Source organism: Callithrix jacchus, chromosome 3 (genome assembly GCF_049354715.1).
Source record: "Callithrix jacchus isolate 240 chromosome 3, calJac240_pri, whole genome shotgun sequence".
Lineage (NCBI taxonomy): Eukaryota > Metazoa > Chordata > Mammalia > Primates > Cebidae > Callithrix > Callithrix jacchus.
In genome coordinates this window covers 92,005,546-92,031,650 of record NC_133504.1, presented here as the reverse complement: position 1 = coordinate 92,031,650, position 26,105 = coordinate 92,005,546, and the positions used below count along the sequence as shown (strand labels likewise).

General features: G+C 35.7%; 1 protein-coding gene across 3 annotated transcripts in view; it reads right to left on the bottom strand.

Moving 5' to 3' along the window:
* The window catches only part of PPA2 (inorganic pyrophosphatase 2), a 106,299-nt gene that overhangs the window by 57,482 nt on the left and 22,712 nt on the right, over window positions 1–26,105 (bottom strand). For all 3 annotated transcript variants that reach the window (XR_013533006.1, XM_035293203.3, XM_008992899.5), the window contains exons 3-5: window positions 24,385–24,438; window positions 21,743–21,862; window positions 13,953–14,039 (exon numbers count right to left, since the gene is read on the bottom strand). Coding sequence is in view for 2 of the 3 variants with exons in the window: in XM_035293203.3 (XP_035149094.3) it covers window positions 13,953–14,039; window positions 21,743–21,862; window positions 24,385–24,438 (261 nt within the window). In the remaining variant the exon portion in view is untranslated. The remainder of the gene's footprint in view (window positions 1–13,952; window positions 14,040–21,742; window positions 21,863–24,384; window positions 24,439–26,105) is intronic.

Genomic DNA, 26,105 nt, shown 5'->3' with positions numbered 1-26,105 from the left:
AAGAGAGCAGAAAAAGAAACTGGTAGCATCCCTCGCTGTGCCACAGCTACTAGAGGTGCACCCCAGACAAGCAGGGCCTGGAGCGGACCTCAGCACTCGTACAGCGAAGGGGCTAGACTGATAGAAGGAAAACCAAGCAACAGAAATACTTCATCATCAACATTCTGGGTGTCCACTCAGAGACCCAAACGAAAAGTCAGCAACTACGCAGACGACCAGCGGACAAATCCACAAAGATGGGAAGAAACCAGCGCAAAAAGGAGGAAAACACCCGAAACCAGAACACCTCGCCTCCTAGAAAGGACCAAAACTCCTCACCAGCAAGGGAGCAAAGCTGGACGGAGAATGACTGTGACGAAATGACGGAATTAGACTTCAGAAGATGGATAATGAGAAACTTTTGTGAGCTAAAATATCATGTATTAAATCAATGCAAAGAAACTAAGAACCTTGAAAAAAGATTCGAGGAAATGATAACAAGAATGGATACCTTAGAGAGGAATATGAATGAATTAAAGGAGCTGAAAAACACAATACGAGAACTTCGCGAAGCAAACGCAAGTTTCAATAGCCGAATTGACCAAGCAGAAGAAAGAATATCTGAAGTCGAAGACCAACTCAATGAAATAAAACGAGAAACCAAGATCAGAGAAAAAAGCGCAAAAAGGAATGAACAAAGTCTCCAAGAAATGTGGGACTATGTGAAAAGACCTAACCTACGTTTGATAGGTGTACCAGAAGGGGACGAAGAGAATGAATCCCAGCTGGAAAATACTCTTCAGGACATCATCCAGGAAAATTTCCCCCACCTAGCAAGACAAGCCAACACTCAATTGCAGGAAATACAGAGAACACCACAAAGATATTCCGCAAAAAGAGCAACCCCAAGGCACATAATCGTAAGATTCAACAGGGTTGAAATAAAGGAGAGAATACTAAGGGCAGCCAGAGAGAAAGGTCGGGTCACCCACAAAGGGAAGCCCATCAGACTCACAGCAGATCTCTCGGCAGAAACACTCCAAGCCAGAAGAGAGTGGGGGCCAATATTCAACATTCTTAAAGAAAAGAACTTTCAACCCAGAATTTCATATCCAGCCAAACTGAGCTTCAGAAGTGAAGGAAGAATAAAATCCTTTGCGAACAAGCAAGTACTCAGAGATTTTGTCACCACCAGGCCTGCTTTACAAGAGCTCCTAAAAGAGGCACTACACATAGAAAGGATCAATCAGTACCAGCCATTCCAAAATCACACTGAATGCTAAAGAGCTTCAACATAATGAAGAATCTACAACTAACAGGCAAAACAGCCACTTAGCATCAAAATGGCAGTATCAAATTCACACATAACAATATTAACCCTAAATGTAAATGGACTAAATGCACCATTCAAAAGACACAGACTGGCAAATTGGATAAAAATCCAAAACCCATCAGTGTGCTGTATCCAGGAAACCCATCTCACATGCAAGGATACACAAAGGCTCAAAATAAGGGGATGGAGGAAGATTTACCAAGCTAATGGAAAGCAAAAAAAAGCAGGAGTTGCAATTCTCATCTCTGATAAAATAGACTTTAAAGCAACAAAGATCAAAAGAGACAAAGAAGGCCATTACATAATGGTAAAAGGATCGATACAACAAGAAGAGTTAACGATCCTAAACATATATGGACCCAACACAGGAGCACCCAGATACATAAGGCAAGTTCTTAATGACTTACAAAAGGACTTAGACTCCCACAAAATAATAGTGGGAGACTTTAACACTCCACTGTCAATACTAGACAGATCAACCAGACAGAAAATCAACAAGGATATCCAAGGCTTGAACTCAGACCTGGAGCAAGCAAACCTGGTGGACATTTACAGAACTCTCCACCCCAAATCCACAGAATACACATTCTTCTCAGCACCACATCACACCTACTCTAAAATTGACCACATATTTGGAAGTAAAGCACTGCTCAACAAATGCAAAACAACTGAAATCATAACAAACAGCCTCTCAGACCATAGTGCAATCAAGTTAGAACTCAGAATTCAGAAACCGACCCAGAACCGCACAGCTTCATGGAAACTGAACAACTGGCTCTTGAATGTTGACTGGGTAAACAATGAAATGAAGGCAGAAATAAAGAAGTTCTTCGAAACCAATGAGAACGAAGACACAACGTGCCAGAACCTCTGGGACACATTTAAAGCAGTCTCTAGAGGAAAGTATATAGCAATAAGTGCCCATATGAGGAGAATGGAGAGATCCAAAATTGACACCCTATCGTCAAAATTGAAAGAGCTAGAGGAGCAAGATCAAAAAAACTCAAAACCCAGCAGAAGACAAGAAATTACTAAGATCAGAGCTGAGCTGAAGGAGATTGAGACAAGAAAAACCCTTCAAAAAATCAATAAATCCAAGAGCTGGTTTTTTGAAAAGATCAACAAAATAGACAGACCACTAGCCAGATTGATTAAAAAGAAAAGAGAGAACAACCAAATAGATGCAATAAAAAATAATAAAGGGGAAATCACCACAGATTCCACAGAAATTCAAAACATCATCAGAGAATATTACAAACAACTATATGCGCATAAACTAGTAAACCTGGAAGAAATGGATAAATTCCTGGACTCCTGTGTCCTCCCAAGCCTAAACCAGGAGGAAGCTGAAACTATGAATAGACCAATAACAAGGTCTGAAGTCGAGGCAGCAATTAAGAGCCTACCTCACAAAAAATGCCCAGGTCCAGACGGGTTCACAGCCGAATTCTACCAGACACACAAGGAGGAGCTGGTACCATTCCTTCTAAAACTATTTCAAACAATCCAAAAAGAGGGAATCCTTCCCAAATCATTTTATGAGACCAACATCATCCTGATACCAAAACACGGCAGAGACCCAACGAGAAAACAAAACTTCAGGCCAATATCCATGATGAACATAGATGCAAAAATCTTCAATAAAATATTGGCAAGCCGATTGCAACAGCAAATCAAAAAACTTATTCATCATGATCAAGCAGGATTCATCCCGGGGATGCAAGGCTGGTTCAACATACGCAAGTCTATCAACGTAATTCACCACATAAACAGAACCAAAACCAAAAACCACATGATTATCTCAATTGATGCAGAGAAGGCATTTGACAAAATTCAACAGCCCTTTATGCTAAAAACCCTCAATAAACTCGGTATCGATGGAACGTATCTCAAAGTAATAAAAGCTAATTATGACAAACCAACAGCCAATATCATACTGAATGGGCAAAAACTGGAAGCATTCCCTTTGAAATCTGGCACTAGACAAGGATGCCCTCTCTCACCACTCCTATTCAATATAGTACTGGAAGTTCTAGCCAGAGCAATCAGGCAAGAAAAAGAAATAAAGGGTATTCAAATAGGAAAGGTGGAAGCCAAATTGTCTCTATTTGCAGACGACATGATAGTATACCTAGAAGACCCCATCGCCTCAGCCCAAAAACTCCTGAAACTGATAAACAACTTCAGCAAAGTCTCAGGATATAAAATCAATGTGCAAAAATCACAAGCATTCGTCTACACCAATAACAGACTTAAAGAAAGCCAAATCAAGAGCGAACTGCCATTCGCAATTGCTACAAAAACAATAAAATACCTTGGAATACAACTCACAAGGAACGTAAGGGACCTCTTCAAGGAGAACTACAAACCACTGCTCAACGAAATCAGAGAGGACACAAACAGATGGAGAAACATTCCATGTTCATGGTTAGGAAGAATTAATATCGTGAAAATGGCTATACTGCCCAAAGTAATTTACAGAATCAACGCTATCCCCATCAAGCTACCATTGACTTTCTTCACAGAACTGGAAAAAACCACCATGAACTTCATATGGAACCAAAAGAGAGCCCGCATAGCCAAGTCAATTCTAAGCAAAAAGAACACAGCGGGGGGCATCACACTACCGGATTTCAAACTATACTACAAGGCTACAGTAATCAAAACAGCATGGTACTGGTACCAAAACAGAGATATAGACCAATGGAACAAAACAGAGGCACTGGAGGCAACACAACATACATACAACTATACAATCTTTGATAAACCTGACAAAAACAAACAATGGGGCAAGGATTCCATGTTTATCAAATGGTGTTGGGAAAACTGGCTAGCCATGTGCAGAAAACAGAAACTGGACCCCTTCCTGACACCTTACACTAAAATTAACTCCAGGTGGATTAAAGACTTAAACATAAGACCTGGCACCATAAAAACCCTAGAAGGAAATCTAGGCAAAACTATCCAGGACCTAGGAGTAGGCAAGGACTTCATGACCAAAACACCAAAAGCATTGGCAACAAAAGCCAAAATAGACAAATGGGACCTAATGAAACTCCACAGCTTCTGCACGGCAAAAGGAACAGTCACTAGAGTGGATCGGCAACCAACAGAATGAGAAAAAATTTTCGCAGTCTACCCATCTGACAAAGGGCTGATATCCAGAATTTACAAAGAACTCAAGCAGATTTACAGGAAAAAAACAAACAAGCCCATTCAAAAGTGAATATGAACAGACACTTTACGAAAGAAGACATATATGAGGCCAACGATCATATGAAAAAATGCTCATCGTCACTGATCATCAGAGAGATGCAAATCAAAACCACATTGAGATACCATCTCACGCCAGTTAGAATGGCGATCATTAAAAAATCTGGAGACAACAGATGCTGGAGAGGATGTGGAGAAAAAGGAACATTTGTACACTGTTGGTGGGAGTGTAAATTAGTTCAACCATTGTGGAAGACAGTGTGGCGATTCCTCAAGGCCTTAGAAATAGAAATTCCATTTGACCCAGCAATCCCATTACTGGGTATATATCCAAAAGACTATAAATCGTTCTACTATAAGGACACATGCACATGAATGTTCATTGCAGCACTGTTTACAATAGCAAAGACCTGGAATCAACCCAAATGCCCATTGATAACAGACTGGATTGGAAAAATGTGGCACATATACACCATGGAATATTATGCAGCAATCAGAAATGATGAGTTCGTGTCGTTTGTAGGGACATGGATGAATCTGGAGAACGTCATCCTCAGCAAACTGACATAAGAACAGAAAATGAAACACCGCATATTCTCGCTCATAGGTGGGTGATGAAAAATGAGAACACATGGACACAGAAAGGGGAGTACTAAACACTGGGGTCTACTGGGGGGAAAAGGGGAGGGCCAGTGGGCGGGGGAGGTGGGGAGGGATAGCCTGGGGAGAAATGCCAAATGTGGGTGAAGGGGAGAAGAAAAGCAAAGCACACTGCCATGTGTGTACCTACGCAACTGTCTTGCATGCTCTGCTCATGTACCCCAAAACCTATAATCCAATAAAAAATTAAAAAAAAAAAAAGAAAATAATGAATGATATTTACAAAGCAGGTTTCATAAAATACTTTAAAAAGATTTTATGAGAAACCCAGAAATAGCAGGACTTAAGCAGATATTCCATGTGCTTAATAAAGTTATTTCAGTGAGGGTCCCTCAAGCTGCCAATGTCAAGTTTATATGCATGTATTCTTTCAGTATCCTTTTATTTTTAAAGGTTTAGTTGGCTATAAATTTTTCACTGTAAACCTGGAATCTGAACACATGCTTCAGAATAAAGTTCTTCATAATTCAAAACACAGTTTTACATTTAGAAAACAAGGTATGTAGAAAAAAAAAGTCACTTCAGTGTCTAGAAATTATTTGAGAGAAAAAAAATCCAGAATTTTAAGTGATAATGTCAAATAAATCCTGTCAGAATATTTGGAAGTTGATTCTAAAATCTTAATATAAATCTGTATGGAGTTGTAATTAGTTACAACTGACTAACGTGATTGTGTAAACTAAACTGAAATCTGAACTTCAGGGGAATATACACAATTATATTAGCTAGACTCTCACATGTTTAGCGTCTACTAAGTATGCAGCTCTATAATAGGCACTACGTATTGATAAAAGAAAGAATTCCTGTTCTCAAGGATTTACAATCTTATCTGGATGACTTAGATACCTCAGGGCAGAACAGAATAATATAAGACTGAACACGTGACTTTAAATGTGTCATATCAACACTATGTGCATCATTTCTCATGGCTGTGCCTTCTTCATTTCCAGTGACACTGCCCTGTTCCAGACAACAGAGTGTCAAGGTAGGTTCTCCAATATGATAAAAGGACAGGATAGAGGCTATAACAAATCAGAAGACTATTATAACACTGTAGATACACAGTAATTTAAATCTAGATTAGGGATGTGACAGTGGATAGTCTAGATAAGGGTAATGAAACCTTTAAAAGGAAAAAACAAATAGTGCACAAGGAGAAAAGAAAATGATTTACCAAACACACACTGTGTGATGGGCACTAGAGTATGTCTTTTATAGGTATCATTTTATTCTTCACCTACAGAAACTACTGTACAGTGTAGATATTATCCCTATCTTGGAAATAAAGACTCTGGGATTCACAACAGTTAAATAATTTTTGTCTGAGGCCACAGAACTAGTGAATGGAAGATCTGGGATTCATACCCAAACTGTGCCAGAGCTTCTTCTCTTGCCAATCTGTAGTGAGAAAGCAGATCAGTCCTTGCTTGAGGACAGAGGGTTGGGAGAGGCAGACAGAGAGATTACAAAGAAGTGTGATTTGGGGGTGACAAGTATGTTCATTTTCTTAATTTTGATAATAATTTTGCATGTACTTGTATCAAAAGTCATCAATTCATACACTTTAAATAGGTATAGTTTATTATATGTCAATTACAACTCAAAGCTAGAAAAAAACCTACTTCACATTTATGGCTAAAACTATTTTTTTTTTTTTTTTTTTTTTGAGACGGAGTTTCGCTCTTGTTACCCAGGCTGGAGTGCAATGGTACAATCTCGGCTCACTGCAACCTCTGCCTACTGGGTTCAGGCAATTCTCCTGCCTCAGCCTCCCAAGTAGCAAGGCACGTGCCACCACGCCCAGCTAATTTTTTGTATTTTTAGTAGAGACGGGGTTTCACCATGTTGACCAGGATGGTCTCGATCTCTTGACCTCGTGATCCACCTGCCTCGGCCTCCCAAAGTGCTGGGATTACAGGCTTAAGCCACCACACCTGGCCCTAAAACTATTTTTTTTTAAATGTATTACTTACTTGGAAAAAAGAATTATCCACATTTGTTTAAGATAAAATCAGACATAAACTTGTTTTAGTTAAAAGAATCGTGATACCCCTGGCCACAGGGAGGGTAGCATCACATACTGGAGTCTGTTGGTGGGGGGCTAGGGGAGGAACAGTGTGGGGTGGGGAGGTTGAGGAGGGAAAACATGGGGAGAAATGCCAGATATAGGTGATAGGGGGATGGAGGCAGCAAACCACCTTGCCATGTACCTGTGCAACAATCCTGCATGATCTGCACATGTACCCCAGAACAACCTAAAGTACAATTAAAAAGAAAAAAAAAAGAATCATGATACCATTTCACACTCACTAGGATGATTGTTAAAAAACAAAAATGGAAAATAATGAGTACTAGTGAGGATCTGGAGAAATTGGAATCCTTGCATATTGTTGATGGAAGTTAAAATGCTGTGGAAAACTGATGTTTCCTCAAAGAGTTAAATTCAGAATTACCATATGACTCAGCAATTACATTCCTAGGTAAAAAAAATGGGTAAGTATTCAAACAAAAACTCATACACGAATGTTCATAGTGGCACTTTTCATAATAGCCAAATGGTAGAAACAAGCCAAATGTCCATCAACTCATGAATGGATAAGTAAAAGGTAGTATCCATCAGTGGAATATTATTCAGCCGTAAAAAGGAATGAAGTACTGATATGTGCTACAACATGGATGAATCTTAAAAGTATGCTAAGTGAAAGGAGCCAGACACAAAAGGTTACATATTATGTGAGACCATTTACAAAGAAATATCAAGAAAAGGTAAACCTACAGAGACAGTAAACTAGTGGCTGCCAGGGGCCAGTTGGAGAATGAAATGGGGAGTGATTGCTAAAGGGGATAAAATTTCCTTCTGAGGTCATGAAATGTCTGGGACTAGATAGATCCAGGTGATGGTTGTACAACTTGTGAAGGTATTAAATGCCACTAATTTTAATATATATTTTAAAATAGTTCATTTTGAATTGTACCTGAATTTAAAAATTTAATCACAAATTGTTTTTGATGGTGGTGGAGGCTGTCATATACATGGTCAAAATGAACCATAATAAAACAGCTCCTAATCCTTAAGTCCTCTCTCCCCAAACTCTGTTATCATTAAGTGAATGGTTCACTTCTTTCCAATACCTACTTCAAGTTTATTTTATAATAAAAAAAATACTTTTTTGTGTTTAACTACAAAATTGATCAGGTAATTTCTTTAAAATGTCAATAAAATATACAAACATTTATCAAATTAAAGCAAAAGGACACAAACTTTTTTCAGAAAACCTTGTTGCAATGCAGCTGATTTAAAACAAGATGAATTAATCGAACATATCTTAATAAAAGTAAATCTCAAAAATTAGAATTCTGTCATTTCAAATAATGAGTTGAAATCATATGGCTGTAACCTGCAAATTGTAAATAATATAAATAGGATGGATATAAATATGTGTATCGATTCTCACAAGTATCAGCACTAGAGGCAAAATGGAATAGGGCAAGCTTGTCCAACCCACGCGGCCTGAGAGCATCATGTAGCCCAGGATGGCTTTCAATGTGGCCCAACACAGATTTTTACAGTTTTGTAAAATATTATGAGATTTTATCCACTTACTTTTTAGCTCACCAGTTATTGTCAGTGTTAGTATATATTATGTGTGGCCCAAGACAACTATTTTTCCAATGTGGACCAGGAAAGCGAAAAGATTGGACAACCTTGGTGAAGAGACTAGGAACACAGGCTCTAAAACAGGATACCTGGGATTCTATCCCAATTCTGCCAACTTACTAGCAATGTAAGTTTGGAAAAATTACTTAACTTCCTTGGAATATAATTTTATATAAAATTTGGAAATAAAAATACCTGTTTCACAGGTTAGCAGTTAAGAATAAATAAGGTAATTCATATATAGCACCTTAAATAAAGGTTTATAGACTAGTACTTTATTATAAGCATCAGTATTAAGTTTGGTTTCCTAAAGGGAATCATTCATTTTTCCCCTTACCATTCTCAATAAACAAAAATGCTAGAAATTTTTTTTTTTTAAAGTATGCACCTCATGATCCTAAAGGGTCAAAGAATCAAATTTTCTGAGGGACTCCTTATACGTTATTTCCTACAGTGATCTAATTCTATAAAAGGGCATGTAACTACTATTTATAGCGTTCTTAAAAAAACACCAAACCTCCAATTTTGTAATCTGCTTTTCTATTTCTTAATAGAAAAAGAAGTTTCATCTTCCTTATGTCCGCAAATTACAGGTAAACAACTAAACTGCTTCCACTTTGAAATTAGACTTCCATTTGAAACTACAAAAAGATGGCTCTGGAGATGGAAAATGGGAGATGTGCAGATTTATCTGGGCTCCTTTGAACTGATTTTGGCACCAACTCACAGAAGCCACTGTGATTAGCTCAGCTGCTTTTTTTGCATGCCTCCAGGGGTTAATAGCTGAAGCCACATCTGCGAAGGAAATACAATGACAACACTGTCCATGGGAAGAGACATTATGAACAAAGAATGAAACTTCTACAGTTGAGGTCTCAATTGTCTGAAATATTGTCTGTTCCTTTCTCAATCCCCGCCCTCTGGCATGCTTCTTACCAGCTGCAATCACAAACTATTTCTATTACTTTTCCTCAAGTTTGGACTCTGGTTGCTTAAATTCTAGATTCTCAAGTCCAAAAGGAACTTCTGACAAGTAATTATAAAGATATGGATGACATTTGCAGCTCTGAGTATATATCAACACTAAAGTATGCCATAAAAAAATTTTACAACTGCATATGTAAATACTAACTTATACAGGCTGGATCATATTTAGAGAGGAGTGTTTAGCTGTGGTAGTATGCTTATTTGTTTACTTATTGATTGATTGACTCAGTCTTACCATGTTTCCCCGACTGGTCTTAAACGCCTGGGTTCAGGAGATCCTCCTAGCTTGCCTCCCAAAGTGCTGGAATTATGGGCATGAGCCACTGCACCCAGACTACTCCATTCTAACAGAGAAGATCTAGTGAAAAGGAACCAGAGTGGAAAACAATGTAGAAACTGTCAGATAAGGAACAACTAGAATAAGAAGCCTTGAGAACAGAAGGCTTCAGGAGGGTATGGGTGCATTGGACCAAAAGACCTATAAGATCCTTTATAAAACAAAAATGTTCAAATTTGAAGTTATCACATAATTGCCAGTTTAAAGATTACTATACTGGTTAATTCACACTAGATACACTAGATGAGATCTTCTCAACTAAAGGCAATTTTGCCCTCTTAGGGGATATCTGGCAATATCTGAAGACATTTTGGGTTGTCACAACTGGGGAGATATTATTAGTATCTAGTAGGAAGAGGCAAGAGATGCTGCAGAGGACAGTTCTCTCTCATAAAGAATTATCCATCTTTAACGTCAATAGTATCAAAGCTGAGAAACCCTGTAGCCGACTCTGGCAGCAGAGTATCAGAATTCCTCGGAATCACCTACAGCTTTTAAAAAGCACATTCTAAATTGTTTTATCCATTTTTATTCACAGAATTTATTTAAAATTTCAAACAACATAAGAACAGATAAGACATTCATGGGTTATAAAGCAAGTAAGGAAGCATGTCCAGCAGATTACCAAGTTGCCTCAGAATGAGACATACCCTTTGACTTCACATGCAACAGAAAGGCAAAATTTTATCTCAAAGCACTATTTTGCTGTAACACCTTTAAAAATTGGAAAGGAAAACTCAATCAAACCAAAAACTAGATGCTTAGGAATAAATGGTAGAATTCTTACAAAACCACCACACTTCAATTCAATCTAAATCAATTCAACAAATTTATGCTGAAAGTATAACATTTAGTCTTCTTAGACACAGAATGAACAATACAAAATCCCTCAAGGGACTTAGAACATTAAAGTTTTCTATATCTGTGGTTCTAAGTCTGTTATCAACTTCCAGGACTCTGCTTCCTTCCCTCTGCCCATTAACAATGTGATGTTAAAAGGAATTTCCTACCACTATGCTTCTTACAGCTGATTCAACCACTCATCTCATAGCCAGGCATGAAAGAAAGAAGCATACCCCTAACAAAGAACTATTCTTTAGATGGGAATATTTATTTCATAATTAGTAAATATTATTTTCAGGTCTTATTAACTAAAGGAATAGATGCAAAGAAAACATGCAAATTTATGAAGTGTTCCATATTTTTCACCCAGATACAAGAGATTCAGAGATCATTGAGAGATACTATGTAAGATGATATCACTAAGGCATATATTATCAAGCTCTATCCTAAATACATATGCATGCAACATCAGAGCACCTAGATTCATGAAACAACTACTACTAAACCTAAGAAAACTGAGAGCAATACAATGGTGGGAGGCATCAACACTCCACTGGCATTCTTGTGTCCTTTAAAAGCACATTAAAAAATAATTCATCATGATCAAGTAGGGTTTGTTCCAGAAATGCAAGGATAGTTGAACATATATAAATCTATAAACGGAATTTACCACATAAAGAAAACTAAGAATAAAAACCGTATGATCATCTCAATAGATACAGAAAATCCAACATTCCTTCATGATAAAAATCTTCGACAACACTGAAGGAACATACGTTAAGATAAGAAGAGCCATCTGCAACAAACCTATAACCAACATCATACCAAATGTGGAAAAGCTGAAAGCATTTCCCCTAAGAACCAGAATAAGACAATGATGTCCAATCTCACCACTCCCATTCAACATAGTACTGGAAGTCCTATCCAGACCAATCAGGCAAGAGAAAGAAATAAAAGGTATCTAAATTGGAAAAGAAGAAGTTAAATTATCTTTGTTCACTAATGACATGATAGTGTACCTAGAAAACCCTAAAGACTCCTCCAAAAGACTCCTAGACTTGATAAACAACTTCAATAAAGTTTAAGGATATAAAACATATATATAAAATTTAATAGTATTTTTACACACCAATAATGTTCAAGCTAAGAACCAAATAAAAAACTCAATCTCATTTGCAATACACACACACACACACACACACACACACACACACACATGATCTCTCTCTCTCTCTCCCCAAGAATACATTTAATCAAATGGGTAAAAGACCTCTGCAAGGAGAACTACAAAATACTGATGAAAGAAATCATAGATGACACAATCAAATGGAAAAACATCCCATCCTCATGGACTGGAAGAATCAATAGTTAAAATGACCATATTGCTCAAAGCAATCTAGAAAGTCAATGTAATTCCAATCAAATTACCAATGTCATTTTTTCACCGCATTAGGAAAAAACAATCCTAATGTTTATATGGAACCAAACAAAAGCCAGAATAGTCAAAGCAATCCTAAACAAAAAACAAATCTGAAGGCATCATATTACTCAGCGACAAATTATACCACATAGCTAAAGTACTGGTACAATAATAAACACATAGATCAATGGAACGAAACAGAGAACATAGAAATAAAGTCACATATCTATAAGCAATTGATCTTCAACAAAGTCGGTAAGAAAAAAATAATGGGGAAAGAACACTCTGTTCAATAAATGGTACTGGGAAAACTGGCTAGCCATAGGCTGAAGAATGAAACTGGACCCCTATCTCTCAGCACACACAAAAATTAACTCAAGATGGAGTAAAGACCTAAATGTTAAGATCTGAAACTATAAAAAAATCCCTGAAGAAAATCTGGAAAAAACTCTCTGGACATCGCCTAGGCAAAGAATTTATGATGAAGAAAGAAATGATTGCAAAAGAAAATGCAATGAAAACAAAAATAGACAAATGGGACTTAAACTGAAAAGCTTCTACATAGCAAAAGAAATGATCAATAAAGTGAAGAAAGAGCCTACAGAATGGCAGAAAATATTTGCAAATTATGCTTCCAACAAAGGACTAAGACAACTCAAACAACTCAACAAGAAAAAAAGAAAACCTTAAAAAGTGCGAAAAGGCCATGAACCGACATTTCTCAAAAAAAGAAATACAAGTGGCCAAGAAACACATGAAAAATACTCTACATCATTAATCGTCAGAGAAATACAAATTTAAACCACACTGAGAGTTTCTATGTGCTGGTTTCTGAGCTCTACACAATTAAAGATGAGATGCCCCTCTAGGAATGAGAAAAAACAGGGAAGAGTTGAATGTCTGCAGAAAACAAGAAATAGTAACAATAAATGTAATAGAAAATAGAACAAAGAACCAACCAAAGATATACAGAAGAATTGATGGGTAGCAACAATCTCTGAGATTGTGGATTTTGTTTTTACTTAGTAGGATGTAGCAACCTGAAAGCAGGCACAAAAAAAAGAAAAAGTACCAGTTGACTTTCATGAGTTTTGAAGTTTCTGTCTAAATAATGGGCAAAGAAGGTGAAGACAGGACTTGGCAAATTTTTCCATAAAGGATCAGATGGTAAATATAAAATAATAAAATAATAATAAAAGGCTTTGTAGACCATATAATCTCTGCTACAACTCCTCAACTCTGCCGTCACCGTGTAAAAGCAGTCATAGACAGTAGGTACATGAATGGGCATACCTGTGTTATTTATAAAAACAGGTGTTAGGCTGGCTTTGACTTGTCACAGGGCTATAATTTACCAACCCATGGTTTAAGACAAGAAAGTGAAGATAAAAGGAGGGACTGATATCAGAGAAATCAACAGGCTTGAACTTCGAAGAGTTGAGGAACTGGAGGCTAAAATGAAATTTTATGGCATGAATAAACAAAAACTCATGTTAGAATTAATATAGTCTATAAAACAAACCTTTGAGCCTATTTCACAAACATCAATGGGATCGTTATCTCCACAGCAGTTTGTACTCTTATCTTTTTGACAGGGATCTTCCCAAGTCTAAAATTTAAAACAAAGCAGAAATATAAGTTAATACTATAATGTATTTTAATCTTTCCACATAATCAAAGTTTCATAGATAACCATAATCCAAAGAAAACATTATCAGAAATTACACAGGCTCAAGGCCAACAGGCCAGTATGTCCCTAAGGATCATAATAATTAAAACAGATTTATAGTATTTCCTCCCTCTGTCTCTCAGTTGTCTGTATAACTGCATCTGTACATGGGTGGTATATCCAGACACACTTATCTTCCAAGTTCAGTAAGGAAATAAATTCACATTTACTTTTAGAGTTTCAGTGGATGTTCCCACTGTCTATGTCCTTGTTTCTGTGTTTCCACTGACTTGTCTCAACTGTGGCTTCCATCATTCATTGCTTCCTTTCACATGGTAACAGCACAGGGGTCTAAATTACTAAAGGAAACCCAGTTTTCCCTTATAAATCAAAGGACAAAACACTACTAAAGAAAATAAAAACCTATTTTGTCTCATTCATTCCATTAAAAAATCCTCTACCTGTCAAATCTCAAGGACCTTAATAAAAACATGAAAAGATGTCAATTCTTTAGTTTACTGGCAAGATTATACCCTGTTGGTTACAAAATACATACATGGGAATTTTTACAAATGAAGACCATAATATAAAATTTCAAGTAAGAGTAAAGATCCCTTAGGCACTATCCTTCTCCAAAGCCTTAGAATTGCCTGATTCTAAATGTAACTGTACAAGCACTCTAAAATTATTTGCTTTAAATTCAAATTAAAAGGAATATAGAGACCGTCATCCCAAGATTCAGATTAACATTATCTAAGATTTTAGATTATCCAAGCTTATTTCCTTTAATTTTATATAGATAATTAAAAATAAACTTATTTACACCTAAGCACTAAAGAAACGCCAATATTTTCCTTCTAGTACTAATTATAGTTTATTCAGAAATAACCTGGCCTAACTTTATCTTAAAAAAAAATCAATAAATCCAAAAACATTTCACTGCACCAAATACTAATACTACTAAGAAAATGTAAGAATAACCACAATTGTTAATCTTACACACTGGTCATAAGTGGCAAACACTTTCTAGCTGATATATACACACCCAATATATACATATATACATACATACATACCACATGAATAATGTATCATAACAAATTCCACTTTGTAGATAAGTAAATTGAAACAAAGTTTAAACTTGCACAAACTCATGGTTTCTAAATAGTAAAGACTGTATAAGAACTCATCCAATTAATCATTATTTTTTATGTGCAAATTATAACAATTGAATGGCATTTACTTTCAAATATAACACCATCTACTTAGTGGTTCTCTTCTTTTAAATACCTTCTCTTACTCTGAGAATTTCCTAGGTTAACTTTCCTAAAGAGGTTCTGTTCTTTCCCAGTCTTCCCGTTACTGATTCTTTTTTTCTATTAACAGGCATTCATTCATACAATAAAATATTTGCCGAGTACCAACTTTGGGACAGTAACAGAGATGTATAGGAAACTGTCAATACCCTGGAGAGTGTCATGTTAATAAAAGTTGTGACAAATGCTATAAAGGTAATCTTAATGTGCTGTGGAAACCAAGATGTGACACCTAGGTATAATCAGAATCAGGCAACCTAATGAGAATCAGAAAATATCTGAGAGGTTCCTCCTTGCTAATGCAGAAATTCCATCTCATATTTTCCTTATTCCTACTCCCACTCCCAAGAGAACAAATGGAACAAGCTAGAAGTGCCACCGCCCTAAAGGAAAACATCTAGATTCGACGATAAACTATCTTGACTAAACCATCCAGATCTCTTTCTTCACTATTAAGAATGGCTTAGCCGGTCACAGTGGCTCACACCTGTAATCCGAGCACTTTGGGAGGCAGAGGCTGGCGGATCACAAGGTCAGGAGTTCGAGACCAGCCTGACCAACATGGCAAAACGCCATCTCTACAAAAAGTAAAAAGAATGGCTTAAATAAGAGGATCTTTAGATATATCTTAGTCCTAAAATGTTAAGATTTTTAGTGCTCATTCACAATCTGCATGAATGCTACCATTGAACAGGAAGCCCACATACTTATGACCTACTTGTGACCATTTTGATAAACATTAATTTTTTTTAAAGTCCTTCTTCACATAGAGACAAAAACTGTCTTGATATTACTTTATATTCAACTTGATTGTGGTGGATATTTCTGTTGGTTGGTTGGCTCCTCAGAACTCCAATTTCAACATCACCTAGCAATATGGTTACATGTATTGAGGAATTAAGTACCCAAGCGAAAAACTCTTAACTCTACAATATTGTGAAATTTAGAGCCAATTCTTCATGATTTTCCTTACCATCAAAAATACCAGACTATTTCCCTTTATTTCCAACTTTTAATACTTTACACCTACAGGTCTCAGTTTTTACTACAAAAAGAGATATAAACTAAATCACCTCTAATTTAACTTGAAAATACAGTATAATTTCAACAGAAAAGGAAATCTTGAAAAATTAAAGCTTTGGGTTTGCTGTCATGTGGAGTCTTAGGTGTAAAACTATTAATAGACAAACAACTAGAAAAGCACAAAAGCTAAAGAAGAAATATCAAGAAGCAGAAGTTCAGAATATTAATAATGGTTTCACAAAAATGACAAAAGATTAGCTTCCAGACTTTAGAAATAATTTTGACAACTAAATAAGAAAAGGGCAACCCAACTAAAACGGGCTGAAGACATGAACAGGTAATTAAAAGAAGGGGAAACATGAATAACTTATAAATTTATGAAAAGATAACTAGTCTGATCAGAGAAATACTAGTTAAAATCACAATAAAATACTATTTCAAAAACTTAAAAATCTTATAATCTCAATTATTAGTAAGGATACAGGATACCCGGAACCCTATATACTGCTGGCAGGAGTATAAATTGTCAAAATTCCTTCTATAAACAGTCTGAAAATACTGAGTAAAGTAAATTGGGTATATAACTCAGAGACTAATGGGTATATACCTGTATACACTATCTATACAGAAAAACTTTAGCATAGAAAGACATAAAAGCTACAAAAAACCTATCAACAGAAAAATAGTGTTATAGAAAATATGATTATAAAGCTATGAAAATGAATAAATCAGAATACACATATCACTGTTATACCCTAAAACAAATCCTTCTCATTTTCATGAAGGTCATTGCAATTATTACCTTATAATCTATAAATATTGGCCAATACATTTGTAATCACTGTGTTCTGGTCCTTAGATCTCCTAAAAAAATAGCTGAATCAAAGTTATATGCACAGGTGGTCCTTAAGAGTATCTTCCTGATTAACCAGGATTCCTATCACCAAGTCAAAGGAAGAAAGATGTTCCCACTACCTTCTCCTTTTTTTTTTTAAGGTAGGGTTTCACTCTGCTATCCAGGCTGAAGTGCAGTAGTGTGACCACAACTCAGTACAACCTTAAACTCCTGGCCTCAAGTGATCTACCTGTCTTGGCCTCCCAAATAACTGGAATTACAGGGATGAGCCATTACCTATGCTTTCTGAGCTTCAATTTGGAGCAAAAGCCTCTACCAGTGTTTTTATACTAGCAACTGACATCAGTAGCAAGAATGTCATCATTAAGTTAACATTATTAAGAACTCACTATGGAGCCAAACACCTCTGATCAACTCATTCAATACTTGCAATAACCTTGTGGGGTAGGTAGTATGATCATCCAGATAAACAAACAGGCCTAGAGAGATTTAGTCACTTGTCTCAGGTTATAAAGCTAGTAAGTAGTACTACATATTTGACTGGGGAGGCCAATGAACCAAATTTATAATTAAGTACAAAATAAACATATCAATATTACATTAAGACTGAAGAAATTTTGAATTTAAATTGAATCTACTCTTTTAATATTTTCCAGACAGGTGTTCTAAATATTTACACATTGAAATAACCCATTATATGTGGGCAACATGCATAAACTGGTAGGAAGACGAAGATGATTTTTGCCCAGGCAAGCCTAAACTTTGAGCAAGGCATTATTAGGAGTGTGGGAGAAGCTAATAAGGCTAACAGTCTAGGCAGCTGAAGGTCTGAATAATGATGGCATACTGATGAATCACAAGCTAAGTGGATAGACTACCACTTAAACAGTATTCTGCTGCTTAAATGTTCTTCCAAGCACACAGTTGGCTTGGTAACTGCTCTGTACAAGTTTCCTGCTGTTACAAGATAAATTATAGAACAGCAAAAGTATCCACACACACCTGTGAGACAAATGTGACATACATACACAATGCATTCATTAATTTATTCATTTCATAAATATTTATTGATCACCTACCCCATGTCAGGCACTAAGCTGGGTAGTTAGAATGTATCAATGAACAAAAGAGACAGAATCCCTGACCTCATGAAGTCTGCATCTTAGCTGGGAGAAATTAACAATAAACATAATAAACAAATTATACAGCAGGTTACAATTCGGTAGGTGTTATGGAAAAGGGAAATAAGTATAAGGTGGGAATGGGAGTCGGGTTAAAAGTTTTAAAGGATGGTTGGCAGATACTATGAAGAAGAGCAATTTTAGGAACTTCTGAGCAATTTAAGAAAGCAAGCTGTGTGCATACCTGGGAAGGAGTGTTCCAGGGAGAGGGCACAGTGAAGGTGAGGGCTTGAGACAGGAGTGTGCTTCGAGCACCAGAGTGCCAATGTGGAAGTGAAGAAGCGGAAGGCAGAAGGAGAGTTGGAGATGAGATTAAAAAGGTAAATGGGACCAGCGGATGACTTTCATTTTAACAGGGTCACGTCTGAACATCAACAATCAAGCAAAATAATAATAATAATAATTAGGTAAAGCTACCCCTTCCCATAAGCAACTGGCATGATTTCAGCATTCTTAAAAACATCATTCAATTTAGTTATTTTGTTTGATAAACAACTAACTTATATGCAATTGATGGCGTATTCTTTCCCTGATTACAAACACGCACGCACGCACGCATGCGCGTGCTCTCTCACTCTCTTTCTCCAAGATCAGTCCCAGGTTTTAAAAAAACAGTACAGATCTCTGGACAGCACAGAGAATGCAGGTCTATTTCTTCTCTTTCACTTCCATTCTAGCCACAATGGCTTCCTTTTTGATACTCACACATGCTAGGTCTATTTCCATCTCAGGACCTTTATATTTGCTGTTTCTTGTTGGACTGCTCTTCCTCTAGATGTCCACACTACTTGTTCCCTGACTTCCTTTAGGTCTTTACTCAAATAACACCTTCTCACTGAGATCATCTCCCTGTTTAAATTGCAACAATCCTAACACCCGCAGCCTCATTCCATTTAACTTTTCTTACTACCTGACATTTTACTTGGGGTTTATTTTGCTTATTGTTTATTTATATAACTAGAATAAAATTCCAGGGAAATATCTGTCACTGTTTATCACTGTTTTACCTGCAGTACTTACAAGAACACCTTGCAAATATACAGGCCTTTAATATATATGTATTGAATGAATGAACAGTTTGGTGAAGGCCTGGTGTGGATACAATGAAGTCAGTTAGAAACACTGAAGAAGACTTTGTGGTGGACAGGAGTGAGAAAGGAAGAATGATGCAAAATGAGGATAGAGAAGTAAGCAGAGGCCAGATCACACAGGGTTGAGTAACAACGTTAAAGATTTTGTATTTTATCTTTTAAGCAACAGGAGACCATTAAAGTGTTCTTATACAGGAAAAGCATTCAGAAATTTATGTTTTAAAAGTATCAGTTTGGATGTTGGATGAAGTATGAAACTTAGGTAAGCAATGGTGGATGCAGGGTGAATACTGAATTAGGGGACTGCCACAGTCTAATTCTGTTTTATTAATAGAAGAACTACCATACCTGCTAGATTAATACCACTGCAGAACGTCTTAAAATCCAAACATATCCAGAAGAGCACGAAAATTTGGCAGGGTTTTAAACAGAACACTACAGAAGCTCCTTTTGTTTTTACCTCCATTCCTCCCATTCTCTCCTTCCCATTGATAGGCTTTTTATTTTTTCACAATAAAATAATGTTAAATTAGTAGTCCCTATTATACCACATCATAACCAGCAGTTTAGTTGTTGTTGATTGTCCCAGTCAGACTACAAATAACTTTAGGGAAAGAGCCATATGATAATAAAAGTACCAGTCTTAATTATAATAATAAAAATTGATTACTCTATGTTATACACTATTCGAATGCAGTAACTCATTTGATCTCAACACAAACATAAGAGGTAGATATTTTATATTCTTTATTTTACAGATGAAGAAAGTGAGGAAAAATATCTTTCCTAAGGTCACATTACTAAAGCAACAATCTTGCTCCCAAATCCACATTTTTTAGTCACTTATTACAATGCTTTGATCTATACCTGCAACTCATCTGTGTTTATATACCCAACACCTAATATCCTGCCCAGCACATAAATCCTTAATAAATGTTTAAAGAAATAAACATATGCACTTTAGTTTATTCTCTAGCTGTCTACTTACTTCTCTGTTTTTGTCTGTTTCTTTTTTTTTTTTTGTCTGTTTCTAATTCAATGGCTTCTTCAGCATTCCCCTCATCCACATATCTTCTCCTACAGGCTGCATCCCCTAAGCTTTATAGAACCTTTTTAACCGTTTACTGTTGGGTTAAACAGTGCATCTATTTAGGTACCTCGAAAGTTAGAAAACCTGCTTTCATGGTTTCCAAAGGCATTCTCATTCTTAGCACATTACTTTAAAACTGCCCATTTTAACCAAGAATGTATCCATGTGGGTGGTCTAACCGAATCAGAGACAGCCTGACTCTTTGGAAAACAATTAAAAAAAAAATTTTCCTGTGAATGTTTATTCTACACAGGCAGTTGCTTTTTCGTGTTGGATAAAACAGGACCTCTCTTCACAGATATTTCCCCAATACCATCTTGAAATTTCATGCAAAATATTAAAATAAATAAAAATATAAAAATTAAATACCAAAAACAGATCTATGGTTTTTATAAACATAAAGGCAGATGGTTGTCTGTGTCCCCAAATCCTAGACTTTTGATTCAGCATATTCTGAGTTTTACTCACTAAATAATCTGGAAGAGTTACCACTTCCTGGGAGTGAGGAAACATGAGAATGAGATAAAGAAAGGAAGAAAAGCAAGTAGTAAGTTGTTATTCTCCAACAGGAATGCCACCTTACCATCATTTAGCTCTTGTTTTCTCTGTTCTCCACTTAAAAATTATTAACTCATAACAGTAAATAATATAAGTTGTGCAATTCAATTCACAAGTTCCAGGAAAAAAGTTAATAATTTAAAACATTCATCTGTTAAAGTTTAAAATACAAAATTCATGCTATCATATATGAATGTATATAGAAACATAACTTGTCATGTTCAAAGGAAAGCCTCACTTAAAAATTTTTCCCTGACACTTAGCCAATACCGGAAAAATAAAAGTATTTAAAATGTCGACTGTGAGCATTCTATCTGCCTAACTCCAAGAACTTGCATATAGACATACATACAGTTTAAAACAAAAATTTACTGATACACTAAAACTCCACATTAATAAATTCCAAATTTACAAAGCTCTCCAAATGACATGTCCTCGGAAACAATCTAAATTCATGTAGTTCACAAGATTTACAAGGCAATGTTTTCAGAAGACAGAAACATTTTACCATTATAACAAAACTGTTACCTGAGGGAGGGTACCATAGTTCCATATATAACCCTTGTAAGGGAAGATATTGGCCACATAGCGTAGCTTTCCATCCTTCACATAGTGTTTAATTGGATTCAGTGGCTCCTCGGTGGCAATCTAAGCAAATCACAGAAGGAAGAAAAAGAGACAGGATGAGAAATAATTAATTCTATATCCAAATAGTATTTTTTAAAATCTGCTATTTTCAGACTAAATATTCATATTCCAACTCAATGATCATATGCACTTTAAAAGAAATTAAGCCAGCTCTTATTACTACTTTATAGTACTATATGAGAAAAACTGCTTGGAAAGGAAACACCAGATTATATATTTAGTCACTCTATTATTTATGTACTCCATCATTTCTAACACAAATAATAAAATGATTGAGATGGCAAGAGGAAAAAGATTAATCAACTTGCTTTTTGTTACTAACCTCAGGTTTAATTACCATCAGTCGTATGATAATAAAGTTAACTCAAAGATTCTTACCACATATTCAATAGTGAAACACTGAAAGCCTTTCCTCTAAGATTTGGAAAAAGAAAAGAATGCCCACTTTTGCTGCTTTTATTCAACATAGTATTGGAAGAAGTATCCTAGCCAGAGCAATTAGGCAAGAGTAAACAATAAAAGGTATCCAAGTAGGAAAGAAACAGGTGAAATTGTCACAGTTTGCTGATGATATGATCTTATATACAGAACACTTTAGAGACATCAAAAAACATTGGAAATAATATATAATCAACCTAAGTGTCCATCAAAAAATGAATGGATAAAGAAAATATGGTAGACATACATAGTAAAATAGCACTTGGCCTTAAAAAAAGCAGAAAATTCTGTCATTTGTGGCAACATAGATGAAACTGATGAACATTACAGCAAGTGAAATAAGCCAGGCACAGAAACACAAGTATCTCATGTTCTCACCTGTATGTGGAATTTAAAAAATCAAACTCATAAAAGCAGAATTATGGTTACAGAGGGTAAGGGTAGGAGGAATAGGGAAATGACAGTCAAAGGATACAAAGTCTCAGAGAGGAAGAAAAAGATTTTTTGTTGTTGAGACAACAACACAACTATGAGTACAGTTAATAACGTATGGTACATTTCAAAATTGCTAAGAGTAAATTTCAAATGTTCTCACCATAAAAAATGATATTTTATGTGACAGATGTATTTTTTAGCTTGATTTAATTATTCCATACTGTATTCATAAGTCATAATGTCACTTTGTACCCTATAAATACATATGATTAAAAATTGTCAATTTACAATAAAGTTTAAAAATCATCAAAAAAGAGATTCTCACCAACTGATTTTTTTCAGAGTTAGCCTCCCTCCCTCCTTCCCTCCCTCCCTTCTTTCCTCTTTCTTTCTTTCTTTCTCTCTCTCTCTCTTTCTGATAGAGTTTCACTCTGTTACCCAGGCTGGAGTGCAGTAGCACAATCTCAGCTCAGTGCAATCTCCACCTCCCAGGTTCAAGCAAATCTCATACCTCAGTCTCCTGAGTAACAGGGATCACAGACATCCACCGCCACAGAAAAATCTGTGCCCAGCTAATTTTTGTATATTTAGTAGAGACGGGGTTTTGCCATGTTGGCCAGGCTGGTCTCAAACTCCTGGCCTTAAGTGATCTGCCCACCTTGGCCTCCCAAAGGTCTGGGATTACAGGCATGAGCTACTGTGCCTAGACTCAGTTAGTTTTCTATCAAGTATATTCACATTGCTATTTTTAAAAACTATGCTATATAGGAAACAAACAAAAAATAACAAGCCATGTTGAATGAAGAAACACTGCTTAAGTTAGGTAGGTTCTCACAGATCCTTGGATCCTACACCTGAATGAGGTGGAGAGTAGCAAGAACGATGACACATTACACATGAAACAACATAAAAAGAAGAATCTAATATCTTTACTTTTCCTAGTAAAGTGTTAACCAAAAGTACTGCCAGGACCTGGTGACAGTACTGATAATTCTCTTCCAAATATAAATTCTGAAAAATATACACCTATATAATAATACCTAATTTAATTACTTAAAATATTTGCTATCACACCCAAAGTTATAGAAGGATTATAAAACTAAACAAAGTAACATAAATTAAATTTCACCTAGAACTATAAGGAAGCTTACCTAACTGAAGAAAGAACAATAAAATTCTGAAAAGCAAAAGGGAAGTTATTAATAGGTTCAATTCCCAGAAAAAAAAAAAAAAGCTAACCAGGAGAATAGCAGATGCTCTGTGATAGTCATAAATTAAATTAACTAGGAAATGACTTCTTCCTGGTAGAGTCAAATCTAAAGGAAAAGTGAGTCCTAAGAAATTAAAATTGCCATCAGCCCCAAATAAATGTTTCAGTTACATCTATGAACCTAATATATCTCAGAATCTACATAAATAACCTTTGAAGTATTTGCCATTTTCAAAGGGGAAACAAAGAAAATTAATACATGTATAACAAACTGAGTGGCAAATGTGAAACACTCTCTATAAAACCATAATGTATATACTTAGCTTTGAGTATTTTTCTCAACTATCCCAAATTCAAAACATTATTCCAAACAACTTACAACAAAGTTTTATGTCATTATAATCACTTCGGTTTTATATTAATAAAATATATTGGTTACCTCCATTTTAGCATTTGTCCACCGAGGTATTTCTACAATCATATTAAATAGATTCTGCAGTTAAAAACAAAACAAAGAAAGAACATTAAAAATTTTACCTTTTATTTTTTCCATTATATCCTTTACAAGAATGCTCTAGATGTCTCTCTCTCTCTCTCTCTCTCTCTCTCTCTCTCTCACACACACACACAATGTTTAGCGTCTACATCCTACATCTACCTATACCTTAAATTTTTTCTAAAAATTAGAGTTGTTTAAAACACAGCCAAATTTAGGCCACCATATCACTTGAGCACTAATACACAGTGTCAGCGGTTACAAGTCTTTGATGTGTAGTGACAAAACTAGAATGGAGTCAAGAAATGTGTTTCAATTTTTATTTTCCAACTAAAATAGAAGTAGAGAACTAGTCCCTCATGTAAGAATTCAGTCTCACTTTTCCAATCTGCAAAGTAAGTGTGATAAACTCTGTTCCACTCATCACACAAGGTTGTTAGGAAGATCAATGAAAATATACAGAAAATTATGAAATAAAAAATATTTTTAAATGATAAAACAATAATTAAATCCAAGTTACAATCACAGTGTAAACTAAGGACATAAGGACTGGCTATTATAGAGTTCATAAAACGCTACACTAAATATTCTAGATTTAGCTTGCATATCTAGTGAGTTCAGATTCCCTAAAGTTACAAACTGACTATGGCTTCAGTTTTTTTTTTTTTAGTTTCTGAACTTTGTAGAATGCTTACACCAAAGGAGACCCTATGTCAATGATGAGTAAAAGCAATTTCCTATAGTTTGCCTTTTAATCTTAAGAGAAAGTCTTAAGATTAAAGTGATTTGCACACCATTTTGACATCAACACATCAATAACTAACAATTTATCAGGGAAATAACCACGGCTTAAAACACTCTACTCCAAGTGTAGCCAAGGACCAGGGCCAGTCTGCAAACTGATTGTTAATGGTTCATTTAGAAAGGTTTGTAGCAATTTAAAGAGCAATTTTTGTACCTGTTGAATCTAATAGTCAAATATTGGAATCTGAATTACATTTTTCTAATAATTCATCTTGATTGTATTTTTTTAAAGTATCAATTCATAATCAATTAGAAATAAACCAGCCAAAAAACTAGTCCTTCATACCAAATCATTTAAGAAGCAGTGATTTAACATACTTATTTTCAATCATGCCACACATCAGTACCACATCACCAGCTTCAACCAATTAAAAAAAAAAGATTCCCAGAGCCCCATCTCTCGTCTACCTCAATTAAATTGCTCTGAGTGGAGCAATGGCAATTGCTTATTTTTATAGGCTTTCCAAACAATTTTAATATGAAGGGAGAGCTGGACTAAAGCATCGCTCAACAGTATCACAGAGGTTTTCTAGTGTAACATAGAATGCTCTTATTTCAAAGAATGCTATTTACACAATTAAATGTAGATATATGCTAAGCCATAAAAATGACGATTTATATTAAGTTTTTCTACATAAGACTAAAGGTTACAAATGGCAAAACTGCAAGCCCATAATGAGATAAACAACAAAGCTGAAAATGAATTCTCAATAACTGCTCCTTAGAAGTATTTCTCATACCTATCTCAGCAACCTTACACACAGTCCTACTGTTATGTTTCATTTTCCATGCTCTTTCATGAGGTACCTCTGCACCTGTTTAAATAACATCTGAAGTAGCTGTTAAAAAGAAAAACTGAA